Genomic DNA, 18,472 nt, shown 5'->3' with positions numbered 1-18,472 from the left:
TTTAGGATTCACCAAATTGAACCAAACACACAGTAAGATGATTAAATGTTCACAGTGACCTCATCTGATGTCCATAACTTCTCTTCACAAACTGTTTGCACAAATAAAAATAACCAGTCTGCTCTTTGGGGGAAAAGGCAATCTGAACTGTATTCTTAAATAATTGATCTTATTGGGAAAAATGCAGAGAGAAGTACCAGCTAAAGTCCATCCCACCCAAAAGGTGAGTTGTCAACAAATCACAGAATGGTTTGTGTTGGAAGGCACCTTAAAGACCATCCAGTTCCAACCCCTCTTCCATAGGGTTGGAGCAAAACAAAAATAAAAGAAATAAAAATAAATAAAAGAATAAAATAAATTCCATAATTGCTATAAAATCTCACCACAAGTTCTTACTCCTCTGGGAGCCACACTACTCTGAGGTAGAAAAAATATCCATGAACTGTTCTCTGTAAGTAGTTACTAAAACTAATACCCTTTTTCTGCAAGGGGAAATCACTGATTCTGTGTCAGCCTTTTCCCACTGGGCCTCCTTAATTTGGAGTTTTTCCTTAGGGAGACTCCAACCCTCAGTGCCTTAAGTCTTAATATTAAGTCTAATATTAGGAAAACTCGAATAAAAGTGATACACTATCCAGGCAAGGCAGCAGAAATCATGGCAACTTGGGAAGAAGAGATGATCAGCAGGAGCTGCCCCCTCAGTTTGGGAATTTTCTGGCTATTTTTCTGGATGCAAGTAAAAGGAGCATTCCATTGATCCACAGCACTCCTTCACAGCCATGTCTGATTATGACTTTATGGCCCTTCCCCAGTGAGATGTCCCCACAAATATATAAATTCATCACCTCTAAAACCTCTTTTCCACAATATTAACATATGTATCTTGAAAATCTCTTGGAAGTGAAATTAATGTAAGCTCTGACAATTTAAATTAATTATACCTCCCTTTCCTTGAGCCAGGATTACTGTGGCAAACTCTTCTGCAGGACAACGGCATACTTCAGAAGTTTCAACCTCTGCTCCATTCTGTGCAATTAAGTACCCCTAAATTTAGGGTTTATGTGCATGGTTTGAGGGAGTTTTTTTGTTGTTTGGGGGTTTGGTAATGAACTGTTAAAAGGTTCATTTGCCTGTGCTATGAAAAGGTACTGGACCAGTCCAGGAGATAAGCAGAATATTGGCAGCCTTTTTTTGGAAAATATAGAGCCACAAAACCACTAAATTCCTGAAACACATCTGGAATGGTGTCATGTCCTCCCAGGACTGCCCTGCCAACATACACCATGAAGGAAACCACCATGGAAGTCTTACCTTTGAGTACTTCTGGAGCTCTGAATCATCTGTAAAGGGCATATCCACGTTCACAACCTAAAATTGGACATCAGAACATTTTTCAACAGTGGGACGATAAAGACTTTACCAGAACGATGAAATTCTGCCAAAAAAACTCACGAGCAAAATAAACTGTACTTAAACAAAGTCACATTGATGTGAAATAATTTTAAACAAATGTTAGAAAAATCTTTCAGGCACAGAACATTTACAAGTAGGAATGTGGTGATTATGCACTATTAGCAGACTCCAATATTATCCTATTCCTGGAGCCCAAATGCCAATTTTAGTCAAGTTCAGTAATCCTGTGTAAGCACAAAATGCCATTATGTTTGACACAAATACCCACACGGACTTGCCAATCAGAATTTGAAAGTATGACAGCTTAAGTTGTTACCTCAGGCTATAGTGCAGCCATCTCACATCCAGACTAACCCACCAACTTCTGTTGCTAACATGGCTTGAAATACAGAACTTTAATTACCAAATGGGAATGGCAAGTGGGTTATTTCAAGCAGGGACAGGAAATCCTTTCAGTGTTTTTTTTAAGATTAATAAAATGACTGTGTTCATCACCAGTTTTCTTGTCTTGTCCCTCCTTAACATAACAGATTTATCTGTAACCTTAGAAGGTTCTTCACTCCAATTTTAAATGTAATAAGACAAAATCATAGGATGGTTTGGGTTGGAAAAGACCTTAACGATCATTTAGTTCCAATTTATGGCTGTCAAATCGTGACAATGGCCCAGGGCTGGAATTTGGGACACTTGAAGTTGAATGTTTGAAAGAAAGCTACACTTGGGTAGGTCTGCAAAAAACACGTAGCTTTTCTTTGAAAACTTCTAGTTTAATAAAGATTAGACTTTTCTTTTGGATTAATTTTAAGTAGGGCTTCCAGCATGTTGTTTTCCAGTACTCAGGGTGTTTTTCCTGCCAGATAGAACCCATTTCATGTCCACGCACGTAACTAAATGGATTTATGACTGGTAGCTCCTCAGCCTGACTGATACCACATGGTCCTACGTTCCTGCCCAGGATCTCAGCTCCTTCCACTGGCACCACAAAGGACCAGCAGCACAGAAGCCACCAACCCTTCTCTTCAAACAGCTATTTCCTCTGAAGTTAAATACTCCTGAGAGAATCCTGTAGGGACCTTCAGGATGAGTTCTGGGAGCCGAGTGAGGACAGTGTGACACAGGGACTGCGGTGTCACAGCCTGGACTCAAACAGAACATTGCTACTGAACACAGGAGAGAGGCACAGGCGACCAGAACCAAAAAATGACTTTCAAAATGGGATGCCACAAGAGTTCCCTTCTATTATTCAAAAGGCCCCATCATTAACATTTTCACTGCTGACATTTCACCGGCGGCGGCTGAAGAAAGATTGGGAACGGCCAGATTCACCAACTAAGCAGGTTTTTGTCCTCTGTGGGAAGTGTGATAGTGCTCAGGGAGGTAATATCAGCCCCTTGAAATGTAAGGATGGGAATACCAAGCAACTGAAGTGAGCAGCCAAACAGATTTATTGCATCATGTACATAATCTTAGACGAACTTCAGATCTTAAAGGAGTGCTAATGGAAAGAAGGGAAGCGAGTTTCTCAAGGCAATTCTTAAAGCTACTTTAAATCTTCCAGCGAGTGACTGGAGCGATGGCTACTCCAAGTAGTAAAAATAAGTGTCTCTAAATCAACTGGACAAGCATTGCAAAGACAAACAGGGCATTTTCTTGGTGGTGGTGAGAATTTTTTAAGGCTTCGGAAAGAACACTGTCCGGAGTCTTTTATCTGTACTCACTGGCTCACCCAGAACTGAAAAGCACAAGTGAATTACAATTTCCATCAACTCCTCGTGACAATTCACCAAAACAATCTTTTGCTAGGCAATTATTTAATATGAAGTGAAGAAATATCTACCAGACACTGGCACCACAAAGTTACACTACTGAGAATTACTTTGTATTTTCTCAGCATGTTTGAAAATCATTCTTTCATTCTTCAGATAGAATTGTAAGATTCTTGTGAAAACAGAAGCTCTATCCTGAGCCTTTTCTTTATTCAGTGCCCAGTAAAACAAATAGATCATGAATGAAATAATAAAAATGCCATATATTTTAAGTGGCTGCTGTGATGCAGATTTAACAGGACAGTTGATTTCCTTAAATCACTGTTCCTGCCTTGTATTTGTATAACAATAGTATCTATATAAACAGAATAAAATAAAAGGGCAACAAATCTCCCAACTCATTATAACATACATTTCAGCCCTGATGTTACAGGAAAGAAAATTTGATGTTACTGATGTGTTCGAAACACTGAACTGTTCTATAAACAGCCTGTAATGCTAAGCTCACAGATCTGTAATTTAAAGAAATAACATTCATGAACGTAGTTTATTGAAATAAAACATACCATAACTTCGTATTCTGGTCCCAGCAGGTTTTCCCACTTGGATTTTAGCTCGTGTGCTGGAGGGAGTGTGACTCTTCCTAAATATGAAAGTGAATATTAAATTTACAAGCATATTGAACATTCAGAAGTACATTTACTTCTAAATACTCCAATAAAAATTCAGTGTAAATAAAAGATTAGAGGGAATAATCCCCAAAAGGGAAGTGCATTAAGCTGAGTCTATCAAACAGTGCAAATCAAAAATGTCTTTCTTAGGAAAAACAATGCAAAATGCCAGCCCCTGTAAAAGTGTGATTTATTCAGCTGAGAGGCAGAAGAGGTGATGCTTGATGATGAGATGTGAGTTCTGTACCAGGCAGTACTGTAAATAAATCATTCTTTCAGGCTGCAAAACAAATTTCACACGGCTTCATCATTTGTTGCTATAAAAATGCTTCCCACTCCAGGGAAACATCATCTCCCACCCAAACGAGCCCCCTGAAGAAGGAAAACACCTGACAAGATATTGCTGTTATCGAGGGGCTGTGTCAGCACAATGCAGGCACAGACTTTATTTATACATTTGGCAGGTATAAAGGCTTGTCTACTTTAATTAGGCCAGTAAGTAACATGAGCTTTAATATAAGCTCCAGTTCTAAACCAGTCTTCCGTGGGAACTTGGCTATCTTGACATTTATATCTTTTCAGCTTTCTTACTTATGCAACCAAGGCAGTATTACAGTCCTGTAAGACAATTTGACAGAGCTAGACAGCAGAAAATGACTGGCTGCCCTGTGTTTGACCTCAGCCAGAAGCTCAGCTCACGTATAAAGTTCCAAGCTGGAGCAATGTGTAACTGGTAAGAATCAAGCTCTACAGCAAATTCCATCGAGCAGCTACAGCAGCAGCATCTGGGGGCTGAATTACCAAAAACTGGGGGTTTTTTTCCCCCCCTGAATGACTGCAATAGTTTGTCAGATGTCTAGACAAGGCACAGACCACTCGGTGTTGCTGCTGTGTCGCTCTGAAATTCTGAATGTAAAGCACAAGCTCATGTTTTGCACAACAACGGTGAGTAAAATACCTCGGGGGGGAATTGTGAAGACACCATGAGGAGCTCAGAGCCCACCTAGGAGCAAAAGCCTGCACAAATGGCCTGTCAAGCTGCCTCTGCTCTCAACACCTTCGCAGACAGCAAAGATAAAGCTCTGCAATACAATCCTCTTTACACACTTTTGATAACTTTGAAGTTCTCTGCTCATCAAAAACAAAGATTGAAATTCACTTCTACAACACAGCCCACCCCTGCATCTCTCCAGCTCACTTTCAGCCATGCCAGACAGGCAAATTCTGTCTGATCTGCACTGAGAAACCACACTCCTCAGAGCCTCACAACTGAGATGTCATTTGGACAGAGGATCTTCAACCTACAGGCTCAAGCAGACACAGATATCTGAGAATTCCAGCAATCCTGATAGCTGTTTTCTCCTACCAAAAACACACCCCACCAAGATTAAAAACTTGGGTTTGTAAATACAGCCCACAGTTCTCTCTGAAATAAATTATCTCCTTAAAAAAAAGGGAAGACAAATTGTCCTAAAACTCTCAACTGCCAGCTAAGGTTTTTTGACTTCACTGGAAATTAAGTTTCTAATGTAAGACTTATTATCAAGCAGGGGCTGATCACTGGCTTTACTTCCCAACTGTAGCAAAACCAGAACACCAGTGCATTCTTCTGCTCCTTCCATTTGCAGACAAACACAGGGACAGAAAGTCCTTAGTCTCTTTTTCTGCTATTACAGAGGTACAACAGTGTGAACACACAGGACCCAAGCACCTGCAATCCCCGGTACAGCCAAATATAGATTTTAAGGTTCACCAGGAATAATGAATCTCAGGGTCAGGCTCAAAGTTCAGTTCAGCAACTGTAAGATGTGTTCAGCTGGCTGAATACAGATTTTTTTTGTCACTTCCAAAACACATTACCAAAATCTATGAGTTGTTCAGAGCAGGTGCTGATGTACGTCTCCATTTGAAGTTTTCCCCTTTCTTTCTTTCAAATACACTTTGAAGTCTCTGCTTGTAACGTCCTTAGAACTGTGGAAATGTGGGCTGAAGGGATTTGGATTGAATATATTCAATTCCAGTGGCATCACTCAATTCACTTACAATGTTCCTTTTTCCCCAAACAGCTTTTTCCACATGGCAGCTAATAGGAAATTTCTTCTACTCTCTCATCCAGCTGAATTCCTCATGACCTGACATATGTACCATGTCTTCTATAATGTGCAAGGCCTCAGAAATGAAAACACTTCCCAGGGACAGCTTTCATTAGCAACAACTTTTCAGCATATTTTGCCTGTCCTTCTGCCTGTGCTTCCAGGAGGTTTTTAATTTCTAATTAGCAAGCATAAAGAAGAAACCACAAATGTATTGTAAAAATCATCTTTTCTGGTCAAAACTGTCAGCTTCTTCAAAACTGGGATCTTTTTTTCTTGCAGCTTCCTCCTGGTCTCACAAAGTTACTACACAAGGGTGTGTACTGTGCTCTGGTGCCCTTCATTAAAGCCCTACCTTCACCTGCCCTACTGCTGGGGCTTTTTCCCCAGACATCTCTTAAGCTCCTGACTCCCATCATCGTCCCTCTGGGTTCTGAGTACTCCTGCAAGGCAGGATGGAGCAGTTCTGCCCAGACTGCAGGCTTGCAGAGGCAGCTATTAAGTTCATTGCCTGCACAGTTTCAGGCCTTGTGCACGTTTGCAGCCCAAACCCTGTTGCCTTTGTACCAGAACTGCTTAAGCATGGCTTTGCCTGGCCAGAATTACTACTTAATACCTCCCCAGGAAACACAATTTAATAAGAATTTCACACAACTGGGCTTAAAGGGAAGTAATACGCATTTTATAAAACATACCTTTTACATTAAACTTCTAAAAGCATTTCCAGAGTTTAGTCAGAGGCTTAAATTAGCAGTATTTACTTTAGCACCATTATAATGAAGTGCCCATCACCACATCCAAAATAAGCACCTATCTTTGGAATTTAAACTTGGCCATTAAATTCTATTCCAAGGTGAAATCTCATACATCGTGTTTCTGCAGGAGTGAAATATGCAGAGAAGTCCCACAGTAAAAAAAAAACTGGGCAAGTGACACAGGACAGACAAAGTGTTGCTCTTTTCTAGCCTCTGTCATAGCAAAACAATGCTTTGAGAACCCCAACTCTCAGCTACTCAACCACCTCTGTTCTGGCTTCCTATTTCTGGGAACATGCAAAAGTCACAACAAAGGATGTCTGGTTACAAGGCTTGGACAGAAAAGTCAAACAGAATGGAATATAGGAACTGCTACATCTCTCTCATTTCCAGGTTGTCTTTAATACTGACAGATCTTCGACAATCACAGCAAAATTGCTATTCATTGACAGCCGTAATTTAGAATCCTCTATTACATCTACATATCTTAGAAACTACAAGGCATAAGGATAATTTATGCTGACTTTAACACAAGCTGTATAAATTCACCCAGAAGTTCCTGTAGAGAAGCCCAGAAATCTGTGGAGAAATTGAAGATTCTGGAAAGACCTCCAGCCTTGGTTCCAAAGTCAGCTAAAACCCAGAGCAGCCCATGCCTTTGTGACCTGCCCCTGTGTCTGAATGCCTTTTGTTAAAAAAAGCCTTTTGTGAACTCCAGCTATCAGGTCTTTACACCCAAGACATGAGTTCTAATGAAGTCACTGCGGTGCCAGAAGAGGACACTGCAGCAAATGGGTATCAGAGATGTGGTACAGGAAACCAGAAGAATATCATGAAAATACTCTGCAGGAGTCTAAGACGTGTGAGGGCAAGAAGATCACAGAATCAGTAAAGCAAGAAAAGATCTCTAAGATGATGGAGTCCAAGCATTAAATGGGTATGACTGAGGTAACACTGGATCAGGAAATAAGTATGAATTCCCAGGAGTTCCATCTCCTGATGCTGCTCACCCAGCAGGCTGGTGCAGGGCCCTGGCAGCAGAGGAGGATGATAAAGTCTCTCTCAAGGGAAGGCTGCAGGCAGGACACCTCAGGTCATCAGTGCAGGACCAGGACCAGAAAGGGGAATCACTGAGCTGGAGGCTTTCAGCTCTACAGAGTTATGAGAGTCTTTCCTGAAAGGGCAGCACCTCCACTGACTGTAACCTTAAAAAGACCCTCCCAAAACAAAGGGGATCACTGCTGACTGGAAAAGGGCGAATTTTATGCAAGGAAGAAGAGCCAGAGAATTACAGGCCCTGAGACACCACAGAATCCACTCTGAGCAAACCTGTGGACAGTGCTACGTTTTGGGGACAGGGTGGGGTGAAAGAGTTGGAAGAGCCAAGAGGTAGAGCTTTACTTCAGAAAGCATTGCAGGGTAAAAGCTAAAGATGGAGTAAGCCATGACAGCTGGCCAGTACTGAAAATGGATTAAAGATGGTAACCTTTAACCAGAAGCAGAAGAGGCACTGCAAGATACCCTATCTACCTGCTTGGTGTAGACTCTGCTGCTTTTCACTGTGAAGATTATCCTTGTGCTCTTGTTTTCCCTCATTCTTAGTGTCCACACTAATTTCAGTCCCTACAGCTCCAGGGGACACAAAAATTGGAACAGTTGGCTGCACTGTGAAAATAGATGAAAAAAACCCAAATCATATGCTGCAAACTATAGGAAGTAGGAACACCACTGCACTAATTCCCTTTTTTTTTTTTTTTTTTTGGTGGGGTGGCTACACAAGGAGTTTTGCACAGAATTTTCCTGAATCTCTTATTTTTGTCTCTTTCCATTCCTCCTTAAGTATCTTAATTTTCAACAGTGTGCCCTTAAAAATATCGAGGATCATGTGGTATCCAGTCCTAAACTGTTAAATAAGGTAGCTGTAAATGGAGTGAAAAATAAAATCAGTTGCTAGAAAAAAAAAAAAAATTACCTCTATCTGAAGGTGTTTCTGAAGAAACAGTAGAGGAAGGTTTCCTTCTAAGCAAGGTGAGACGCACAGTCTGTCCCGTGTTTCGCAGGGCCTCTACCACTTCTTGGTTGGTAAAATCCTGTATGTTGACTCCATCAACCTAAAACAAGAAAGTTGTATCAAAGAACAGGAATTGTGCTGCATTCTTAGGCTGTGTTGTGAAGTACCACGGGCTGTAAGCAACAGCCATGTTATTTAGTGCAGGAATTACAGGGTTACTCTCCCAAGACAGCAGTATTTGCAAAACAATCTCATTAAATCCGTTACAGTTCACTGATGAGAATTTATTTTCAAAATGCATTTTAAAAGGAAACACAACAGTAATTTCTTCTTTCTGTTTTCGTGGGGACAACCACAAAACAGAATTTACTAATATGATACAAGTATGCCCAGATTTTTCCTTGAATTTTTTTTGCTTACCAAAACCAGGTTGACAAGGACTGTGGATGCAGAGTATCCAACCTAAAAGTCTGCTCTGTTCATTATCACTGTTGGTTGTCCCAGGGATTTCTAACACAAACTTCCACACACGACTGTCTGTATAATCCACCCTAAACAGCCCAATTCTTACATTTTCAGATATTTTAATTTACACCCCAGATACTCTGTTCACCTCACTGTCAGATCATGCATCAACAGGGCCTTTCCTGCAGATAAAAGGTTATATTAGTTTTTGCTCTCACAGAGGAGAAGCTGGCTTTGGAAGGTCTGGCATGGCATACATTTTAAAAGTAATTTAAAATCATATCTCTATAAATATTATCTCTTAAAACAAAAAGACTGTGGAATTCAGTCCTGCTTGTGCTGTGAATGCAAAATTGGCTATTATTCAATTCACTGTTATTCAGTGGTTTTTCCATTTTTCTACACATAAAGCTTGGGTTTTTAAACCTAAATTGTGACCATTAACATTTTGATTGTATCCACACTACACAGCCATTAAGGAACACAAACAATGTGCCATGTCTTGCAGAATCTTAACAATCCTCGAATCACATTCAATTCAAGTAGAAGTTAATGCTGCTCATCTTTACTGCAGGCCAAGAGCCAAGATTCTCCACTCTGAAACACTTTAATCCAAATGCTTGCCTCTTTCACAGCTAACTACTATTTACTACTTCTTTGAATATAAAATAATACTTTAACCACAGCAAGCCAAAGCTCATTTCTGTCACAAGTCTACCTAAACAAACACGAACCACCAAATTATTTCTTCTGCAAAGCAGAGGAGGTTTAATTAATTTTAGAAAGTCTTTACTATGTTGTTCTTTTAACAGAGATATGAAATGTATTAGTTCTGCAGCAATATATAAGCACAGTATTTACTTACAGCAACAATTTTGTCATGAACATGAATTTGGCCATTGTGGTCAGCAGCACTACCAGGTATTATATTTTTCACAAAAATCCCTGAAGGTTCTGTTGGGGGGGGAAGAGAAACAAGTCATTGCATTAACCTAATGTGTTTATTTTCTTATTAAGATTTTTAATTCCAGCCTTTTTCACACAGTTCCTTCTGTCCATAAAGTGATGATTCCATAAACCCCCACCATCTGCACGTTACCACTCCTGACATAAAACTGAGGATATCTGGTGGAAAAAACCAGCACTGACACAACCACCTGTACACTGACCTCAAATTTTTCTCCTTAAAATGGCTCACAAAAGGCCACCTCCTCCATGGATTCATCCTTGTGCTTACCCAGGCTTTAAACCACAATCACTTAAATCCATGCTGCGTTTGATTTCAATAGGACTAAATAAGCTAAAAGTAAAGTATGTGCTTAAGGACTTTGATCAGGACTTCAATCATCTTACAGCTAAAGAATTTAGTACTTTAAATCTTAATGAAAAAGGACTTTTCTTTAAAAAAAAAAAAAAAGAAAAGAGAAACATGGAAATCAGAAAAGCTGTCCTTTGTCATGTCTGGCGTTTGATTATTAATTCTAACTCCCAATGAGAACAAGGAAATAAAAACAAAGGAAAAAAAGCCCAAGCAAACCAAAAACCTGAAACACTAACACTTCCCTTTCACACACTCCCTCTAAATATGTTCATTTATTTAATAAATAAATGCTGATCTGTAGTTCTAGTGAATCTTGACACTTCATCCGTCCTTTTTTGGACGCTGAGCTTCCTCAGACACCTGCCCAACATGATCTGCCCGTGCTCAGCAAAGTCCCTCCCCTGATGCTCCAAGCCCATCTTTCCCTGCTGCCTGGCACGTGCCCCTCCCCAGCCATTGGCCTGGGATTCCTGATTGGCATCACAACAGGATCTCCTGGGAGCAAAGAGGCTTGGAGAACAAGACCAGCTGCACCACATTCCCAGAACACTTCCTCGATTCCCATGAGGAAGCAGAGGGATAAAAACCACTACCCCTATGCATAAAACCAGACATTCAGTCGGGCCCATTTTAAACACACTATCATTTGTGCCACTGATATTTGAAAGACAAGTTAAGAGCTCTAATTTAAAGAGAATTGAGGGGGGGAAAACCCCCTGATTCCACGTTCCCATATCCTAGCACAGGTAGGAGCTATTCATTTTCCCCATAGTCAATAAAAGCTACCTGAGAAGCACCTGTCCAACACTTAATTAAATCCTGTAGAACTCACCTATGTCACATGTGCCAGCATATCCAACAATTGTTATTCCCAGGCTCTGCCCATTCTTTTTTATAAGTTCAACATCATAGGTATCAAAAAAGTTGTCATTATCCTATAAATAAAGCACAAGACAATAAAAAACCTCTGAATTTCCCAGCGCCATTACAATATTACAGGTTAATTAAGATCCTTGGAAGTGAACAGTGATTTTGTTTTTCCTTCTAAAAGGCAATGTAAGTTCATTTGTAAAGTCCCTACAAAGCTGGCCCTGGGATGTCTGTGCAACTCTCCTCTCACCAGCAAAAATCAGAAGTGCAAGGCAAGAGTTCAGACAGGGAACAGTACAGACACTGGTGAGACCAAAAGAGAAAAACAATCAAGCACATAAATCTGGGATTGCAAGGGATAAATTAAAATACATAGAGTTGTTTGCTTTCTGTAATCAGATACAGGCCAATGAGTTCAAAAGGAAGATGATGAGAGTAAGGTCTGGTAAAGTGATGAAATCAAGAGGGATACTGTCACTGCCAACAGCAAAAAATGGACTGGGAAAATGGAAAACATTTCTTAAGGGAGCGAAAAAAGAGAAGTTCAATCAAATGCTTGCCAAGTATCAGCTTTGGAAGGACCCATATCAAAAGCAGCCCAGAGTTCCAGCCATACCTATTTCACTTCTCAAAGGAAGAGAAATCGATGGGCAGCTATCTCGTTATCACACACACCTCCCTCCACCAGCAAAGTCATTAAGCTCATTAAATGCCTTCCAACTCCCTTGCTCCATAAAAGGCTGATGGAGACGAAGATAAGTTTGGATGCTGTCACTTATCTCCAGTAAACAAGCCCATAGCAACACCTGAAATGGAGCTGTGGCCTCAAGAGCCCGGCTGTTTTGACAATCAAAAGCTCCTCAGAGTCAGTGCTCTGCCTACAAACACTTTTCTCTAAGTAACACTCCTGGTAGAATGCAAAATAATCGAAATGGAGTCCAGGAAAACCAAAATGCAAAGTCCTAAATACAGTCAGCACACTGCTCACACTGCTGTCACTGCCTGGGACAGTACAGATAATAAGATTGTTTTCTTGTGCTCACACACAGACAGAAGTAGTTTCAGTTATTCTCTACTACAGGAAACCCAAAGAAAATCAAGTATTAATATAAAACTGAAAATAACTAACCACCTGTTAAAAATGCCTTTCTCTGGTTTGCAAAAAAGAGAAAAGGAAAATGTTTTCTATTCCAAAGCTCACAGCTAGTGAAAGTACTCAGAAACCAGAGAAAAACTAGATTATAGGGCTAAGTTCCATTATAAATCTGACACAAACTGAATGGTGGATCATTGAAATCATCATTAAATTAATAAATACATTCAGATTAACCACTAATCTTGTCTTCAGCAAATCTCTCCTAGCACCAGACAGAAGAGTTTCTTCAAATCTACACATGAAGGCACTATTTAGTTCAGAAAATTATATTCCCTCCTCTAAACTGCATAGCAGGAACACAGAGGTCACTGAAAAGACATCCAGAAGGAATCACATTTTAGAAAGGCTGCAGCATTTACAGTGCTCAGGGTTGATCAGTGACAACAGGAAGAGAGAAAAACAGTATTTTGTGGAGGAAACAAAACTAAGACCGTGTTATTTTGCCTCTAATATGGGCCTTGGAAAATATGATCCAGTCAGGAAAGAAGGGCCTCATAACTGATTCCCTTGGAAAGCCTTTTGTCAGAGCATTGGACAAGCCCAATGTTTAGGCTCCAACCTTAGGGATGCAGATCACCCCCTCCCATCTCCTGGACACTGCGTTTCCTACTGCACTGATCCCTCCTGGGATCCCCCTGGGGAGAAGAGGAGCTTGAGAAAGACCCAAAATACTCGACTGACACAGCCCCAGCATTTTTCCAGAGATGTGAAACACAAAGCTGCCTTTGCAGTGACTGTGCCCAAGGAGCCAAGAGGTGAGTTTGTAGTGAAGTGACTTCTACTGTGACTTTTAAAAACAGTGCTTCAAAAAACCCCCAGCTCTCTTCACTCATATTCAAGAAACTAAACAAGAAAGAAAAGGCTACTCAGATTCTACACCTAAATCTAAGCAGCACAGTAGTAGCAGATGGTACACAAGCACAGCTTTGTTTATGTTTCGAGACCTACTGTACACTTAGTGTAGCATTTGTTGATTTTAATTACTCAAAACTGAAAAGAATGACTTCAAAAACAAGAGACTTTGATATGACCATGATAAGATTTGCTAAAACAAGTTTCAAAATTTTTAGATATATTTCCTATCACAGGCAGTAGCGTAGACTATGAAAACATTACACTTATGTTTCATAAAAAGATGATTGTGCTGAATAATTCTGGTGTGGCCGTGGCTCTCTGGATTTCAGACTAGGGAAATTCACAGTCCAGTTTTAAATCCACTTACAAATGATTGATTAGAAAAAATGTAATGAGCCAAGAAGAAGAACTAAAAGTACCACTTATCGATAACGTTTATGGTCTTGGTAATTAAATTAGCCACTCTGAAATAAATTCTGTAAAGCCAGTCATTTCAATCCCAAGATTATAGGTATATATATATATATATATATATATATAAGATACAGGAAAAAGGGAAAAATTATAGAAGGCAGGGCTGTAATAAAGACCACTTAAATACCAGCACATGGTATCTGGAAACTCAAGAGAGGAGAAGCACTTCAGGCCCCAAGAACATTCTGTTCTCTTCTTCCTTTCTGATCACAAGCCACAAACATGCTTAAAAAATGTCACAAGGAAGCAGCAGAGATACTCACATTTCCATTTTGAAGCGAAGGTAATGTGCTGACTGGCCAGCTCACAGGAGGTGGTGGAGCCTCCATGACTTCACACTTGGGGTCCCTCGCAACGATCATCCTGACAGAATTCCCACAGTTCCTCAGCACTTGGGCCACCTGCTCACTGGTCATTCCTTGCACGTTGGTCCCTCCAATCTGCAAGATGTGATCTCCTGTCCGCAGCCTCCCATCCTTCAAGCACAAATTAAATGGCAAAAAGTGTTTCCAGTCCATACACAAAGTATCTGTTCTATCACAAAAACTGGAACTATGCAGGGGAATCTTCATGGCCATGAGAACCAATGGGAGGAAATGTCAGAAAAATGACCACTATGGCAACATAGTAAATAATTCAAGGACCCGTTTGCACAGTCCCGCGCTGGGTTTCCCACCCTTTGGCTCATTTAGGAGAACACAGGCAGCAACACTGTTTTATAATCTCACAGATTGTTGTGGGTTCTGTTTCATAGAACGCTCCTCATCAAATAGGGGATTAGAATAAAAGCACAGCATTTTGATTGAGGACTTTCTAGAGTTTTTCCTTCATACTTCTGTATTAGCCAGGCAATTTTTTTCTTCTGTGACCAGCTCCAACTCGAGTGAGTAAATCCACTGGAGGTAACAAGACTCCACACAACCCATTTTTCACCTGATAATTGTGATTCATGACCTACATCATCATTTCCATTTTAAGCAAGAATTCCTACCACCACATCCTCAGCTGGTATTGATCAGCACAGCTCCACCACCTTTGGTGCACTGATTTATACAGCAATCACAGGGTTATTCCCAGAACCAACTCAAACTCATTTACAAACTCATCCAATTTTAACATGTACATGCCTCATTATTTCACATGTTCCTAATGATGTCTCATTCAGCTGAGAATGATGTGGTGAGTTCTTAGCTTACATGCTTCATTGGTAGCCAAAACACTTTATTCCTTACAGCAAAACAGGTGTTAGACAAAAATTAAAAAATACTCATTTATACACGACAGGTTCAGAGGGAGACAGTCAAGAAAAAGCCAACATTTTCCAGTAAAGCTCTCCAAATTTCCAGCTTTTATTTCCATCCTGTACTAGAGGAAGTACTTTTGCCTCTCTCTTTTGTCTCTATGGATTCCAGTCCTCAAATATTGTGACTCATCGTGACCAAATTAATTTAAAAAATCTGAATCTGTTTTGTTATTGCAAGTGTTCTATTCCTGAAATGTAGCAACACTCAGCACCCAGTCTTTAAAGACAACAATCAAGGTACAAACTGTGCCTTCAAAAGGCTTTGCATCAAACCTAAGTGTCTCCTTGGACTGGTCAGGCTGCAGGGCAGGGATCAAAATCCCCTTCAATGAAACCCTCTACAAACAGGACATTTTCAATCTCTAAACTGAACCTTGCAATGCAGTGACTTTGGTAGGGCAGATTCTCTTGCTTGACAATTCACTTGGAGAGTTTGTCCCTATAGATGCTGCCAAATTCTACAGAGTATTTGTTCTGCCCCAGACTGACCAAAGGCTGAAAATACCAAAAGTATGAAAAATATCAGGCAACTTTTCAGAATTTCTGCATGTTCAACAACGTTAAAAAAGCCAAAGCTTGTCTGAGAAACAACTTAATTTATATCAGGTGCTGACTTTTTCCTCCAGCATACCTTTAACGTATTTATTTATGAAGCATGTGTTGGCATTCAGACTTTGATGCTATCAGCTTCCTTTTGTTTAAGTATATTAGTTTATTTTAAGACTGTCAAAAGCAGTTAATTATACTTTGCAATCAAATAAGAAGTGACATAATATAACAAATTACCCGATCTGCTAATCCCCCAGGAACAATTGTTCTTACAACTACTCCACTCGACTTTCCTCCTACGATTCCAAAGCCTAATCCTGAACCATCGTTAATCAGCTCAACGTCTTCAATGTGGCCCCAGTGAATCTGCAATTAATAAAAACAGGAGATTTTAATTTCGGATGATTGTTAATGTTTCTCACTTTCACGTGTAGCAGGAATGAGGAGAATTAATCAGAGCAATTTTCTGTCTCCACCCCAGGTATTGGAGATCTGTGGGATTTTGTTCACTCAGCTCCATTTCCTCATAAATACGCAGTGGGATTTCTCATCTGTTTTTAAACACACATTTTGTCCTTCACTTTCAGGATAACAGGATACTAGGAAAAAGCTTGACGAAGAAAAAGCAATTTTAAGGTTTTCCTGCCAAGATGAAAAGTATCCTTTCAGTTTTTTTATAAATCCAGAGTACTGCAAACAAGAGGGAAAAACAGAGGCAAGGAGCTTTCACTGGTCCAGTTTTCAGTCAGCGTTGCCCAAATTCTTATTTCTGTTATTTCACTTACACACTCTGAACAGCACCATTCAGCACTGAATTAATAGCACAGCATAATATTCTGCCATACTGGATTGGAAGCAAATTTCCAAGCTACACTGTATCATGACCTTATGTTCTACAAGACAACCTGAAAATAACAAAGCTGTTAAGCAACCTAAACCCAGCCAATGTTTCTGTCAGATTAATATCTCATACAGGCCCAAATGGAGCAAAGTAGGCAGATTTAAGTCTTCTGCGAATAAAGGATTTATTAGCATACTGAAAATCTTTGCCAAAGCCAGTTAAATATCATAAAAGAAGTTTAAAGACCCCCTGCAGAGATATATATTTGTATTTTATTTTGTTAGTCTGTTCAGTGCGGATCTTTCAATGAAAAAGCAGTTAAAATTTAATTCTTTAAAATTTTCAGTGCAATAAACAATATTGATTATCCACTAAAACCTTCAGATTTCACTACCTCTGTAATAATCATGAGGGAAATAATTACTAAGAATAAGGAAAAGCACTGCTTTTACCCAGATTTTCATCAAAATCTAATAGCATAATAAATTCAGATTCCAATATTGCAATCCCTGGATTTAGGTGTGCAGTTTGACCGAATTCAGGGAAGCCACCTGGACCATATGGGTGGAACACAGATGGAAGTTCAGCCCTGGTTTATTACATGTCCCAGTGACAAGCTCTCCTTTGTCACAAAAACAAAAGGCTTCCCAATCACTGAAATTTGCAGATGGGGGAAAAAAAAAAAACCAGAACCAAAACAAGCTGATAAATAAACGGGGATTGAGAGGTTCTTTAACAGATAAATTGTGTTTGTTTTTTAAAACAAAGACAAGGCTTTTTGGTGTGAGCAGTGCCAGTTTAAATTGCTTGGGCTGTTTCAAGCAGTGCTCATGGCAGGTTATGTTTACTCTCTTTTAAGAGGTAATCAGAGCATCTTTAATTGCTGAGCACAAGTAGGTTTCAGCTGGGTATCCCCATCAAATGCTTCATCCAGCCTGTGCTGAACAGACCCTGCTGATAAGAATATGGTGATCTACTAAAGCTTCTGCTATCCCATAAAAACCCAGGATCTGTTTTATAACAACTCCACGCAGCTTTGCAATGGAAGCCTTGTACTTACTGCACGGTGAGTCTAAACGAAATGTCATCACATATAAAATCTGATTAAAGGAAAAAATCCCTCCATGTAAAACTTGCTAACACAAACACTTAGAGCCATGGAAAAAAAAATATCCAGCCCAGCTGAAAATCTGATTTTGACAGCATTACAACAACTCACAGTCTCAGGTGGATTTACATCACTTAATAAGGCGGTTCTGCTGTTCCCTTGAAGTGGCTCCCGAGCCACCACCAGATGCAGGGATCCTGTGGATTGCTGGAGGAGGGCAATGGCGTGCTGATGGGAAATGTTCTGATCCAATGGCGTGCAATTAATGGCCAGTATGTGGTCATTTTCCCTCAGTCTTTGATCCCTTAACAAAACATTGAAAGCAATTTTTAAATGCGGCACAGTGACTTCACATCAGGCTCGTGTAACTGAAATATGAACAGTTGTGCAAGGTTAAATGTTTATGTATTTTAAAAATCTGCTTATTGGGGTGCCTTCACCAGCTTACAAACTACAGTCAATCCACACTGTTCTGAACTGCCCAGCCACATTTTGTTCCAGCTTTAGCATGGTGCAGAAATTTGCTCAACTCTTTACCATGCCTCTATTCAAAATTTAATTTCAATTCCCTCATCCTTTCTTGATGATCTTGAACTACAAAGCAGAAAAAAAGTATTTTTGTAGTTACACAATAAACTCAGAACTATTCTTCATTATGTTTAGCACTACATGATGCCATCTCTAAGTACCCACAACTCAGGCTTTGATGCTGTTTTGTATCATTATTTAATCTAAAGATTGATGTGCTGCATATTTATATTTTACTTAAAATTTATGGTATCAAGCTTCAGACATGAAACTTTTTTGGAGCAACACACAGT

The 18,472-nt window shown here is 39.9% G+C and overlaps 1 protein-coding gene across 1 annotated transcript in view; it reads right to left on the bottom strand.

Annotated features, from left to right (window-relative positions):
• The window catches only part of PATJ (PATJ crumbs cell polarity complex component), a gene marked incomplete at both ends in the record, with an annotated part of 131,708 nt that overhangs the window by 108,436 nt on the left and 4,800 nt on the right, over positions 1–18,472 (bottom strand). Inside the window, 9 exons of the mRNA XM_082286781.1 lie at positions 1,312–1,368; positions 3,746–3,822; positions 8,229–8,363; positions 8,671–8,809; positions 10,040–10,128; positions 11,328–11,430; positions 14,114–14,326; positions 15,940–16,068; positions 17,763–17,955. Coding sequence (XP_082142907.1) covers positions 1,312–1,368; positions 3,746–3,822; positions 8,229–8,363; positions 8,671–8,809; positions 10,040–10,128; positions 11,328–11,430; positions 14,114–14,326; positions 15,940–16,068; positions 17,763–17,955 — 1,135 coding nt within the window. The remainder of the gene's footprint in view (positions 1–1,311; positions 1,369–3,745; positions 3,823–8,228; positions 8,364–8,670; positions 8,810–10,039; positions 10,129–11,327; positions 11,431–14,113; positions 14,327–15,939; positions 16,069–17,762; positions 17,956–18,472) is intronic.

Source organism: Coloeus monedula (genome assembly GCF_965178545.1).
Source record: "Coloeus monedula genome assembly, chromosome: 9".
NCBI lineage: Eukaryota > Metazoa > Chordata > Aves > Passeriformes > Corvidae > Coloeus > Coloeus monedula.
Note: the sequence above shows the minus strand (reverse complement) of the source record. Positions and strands in the feature narration are given on the sequence as shown.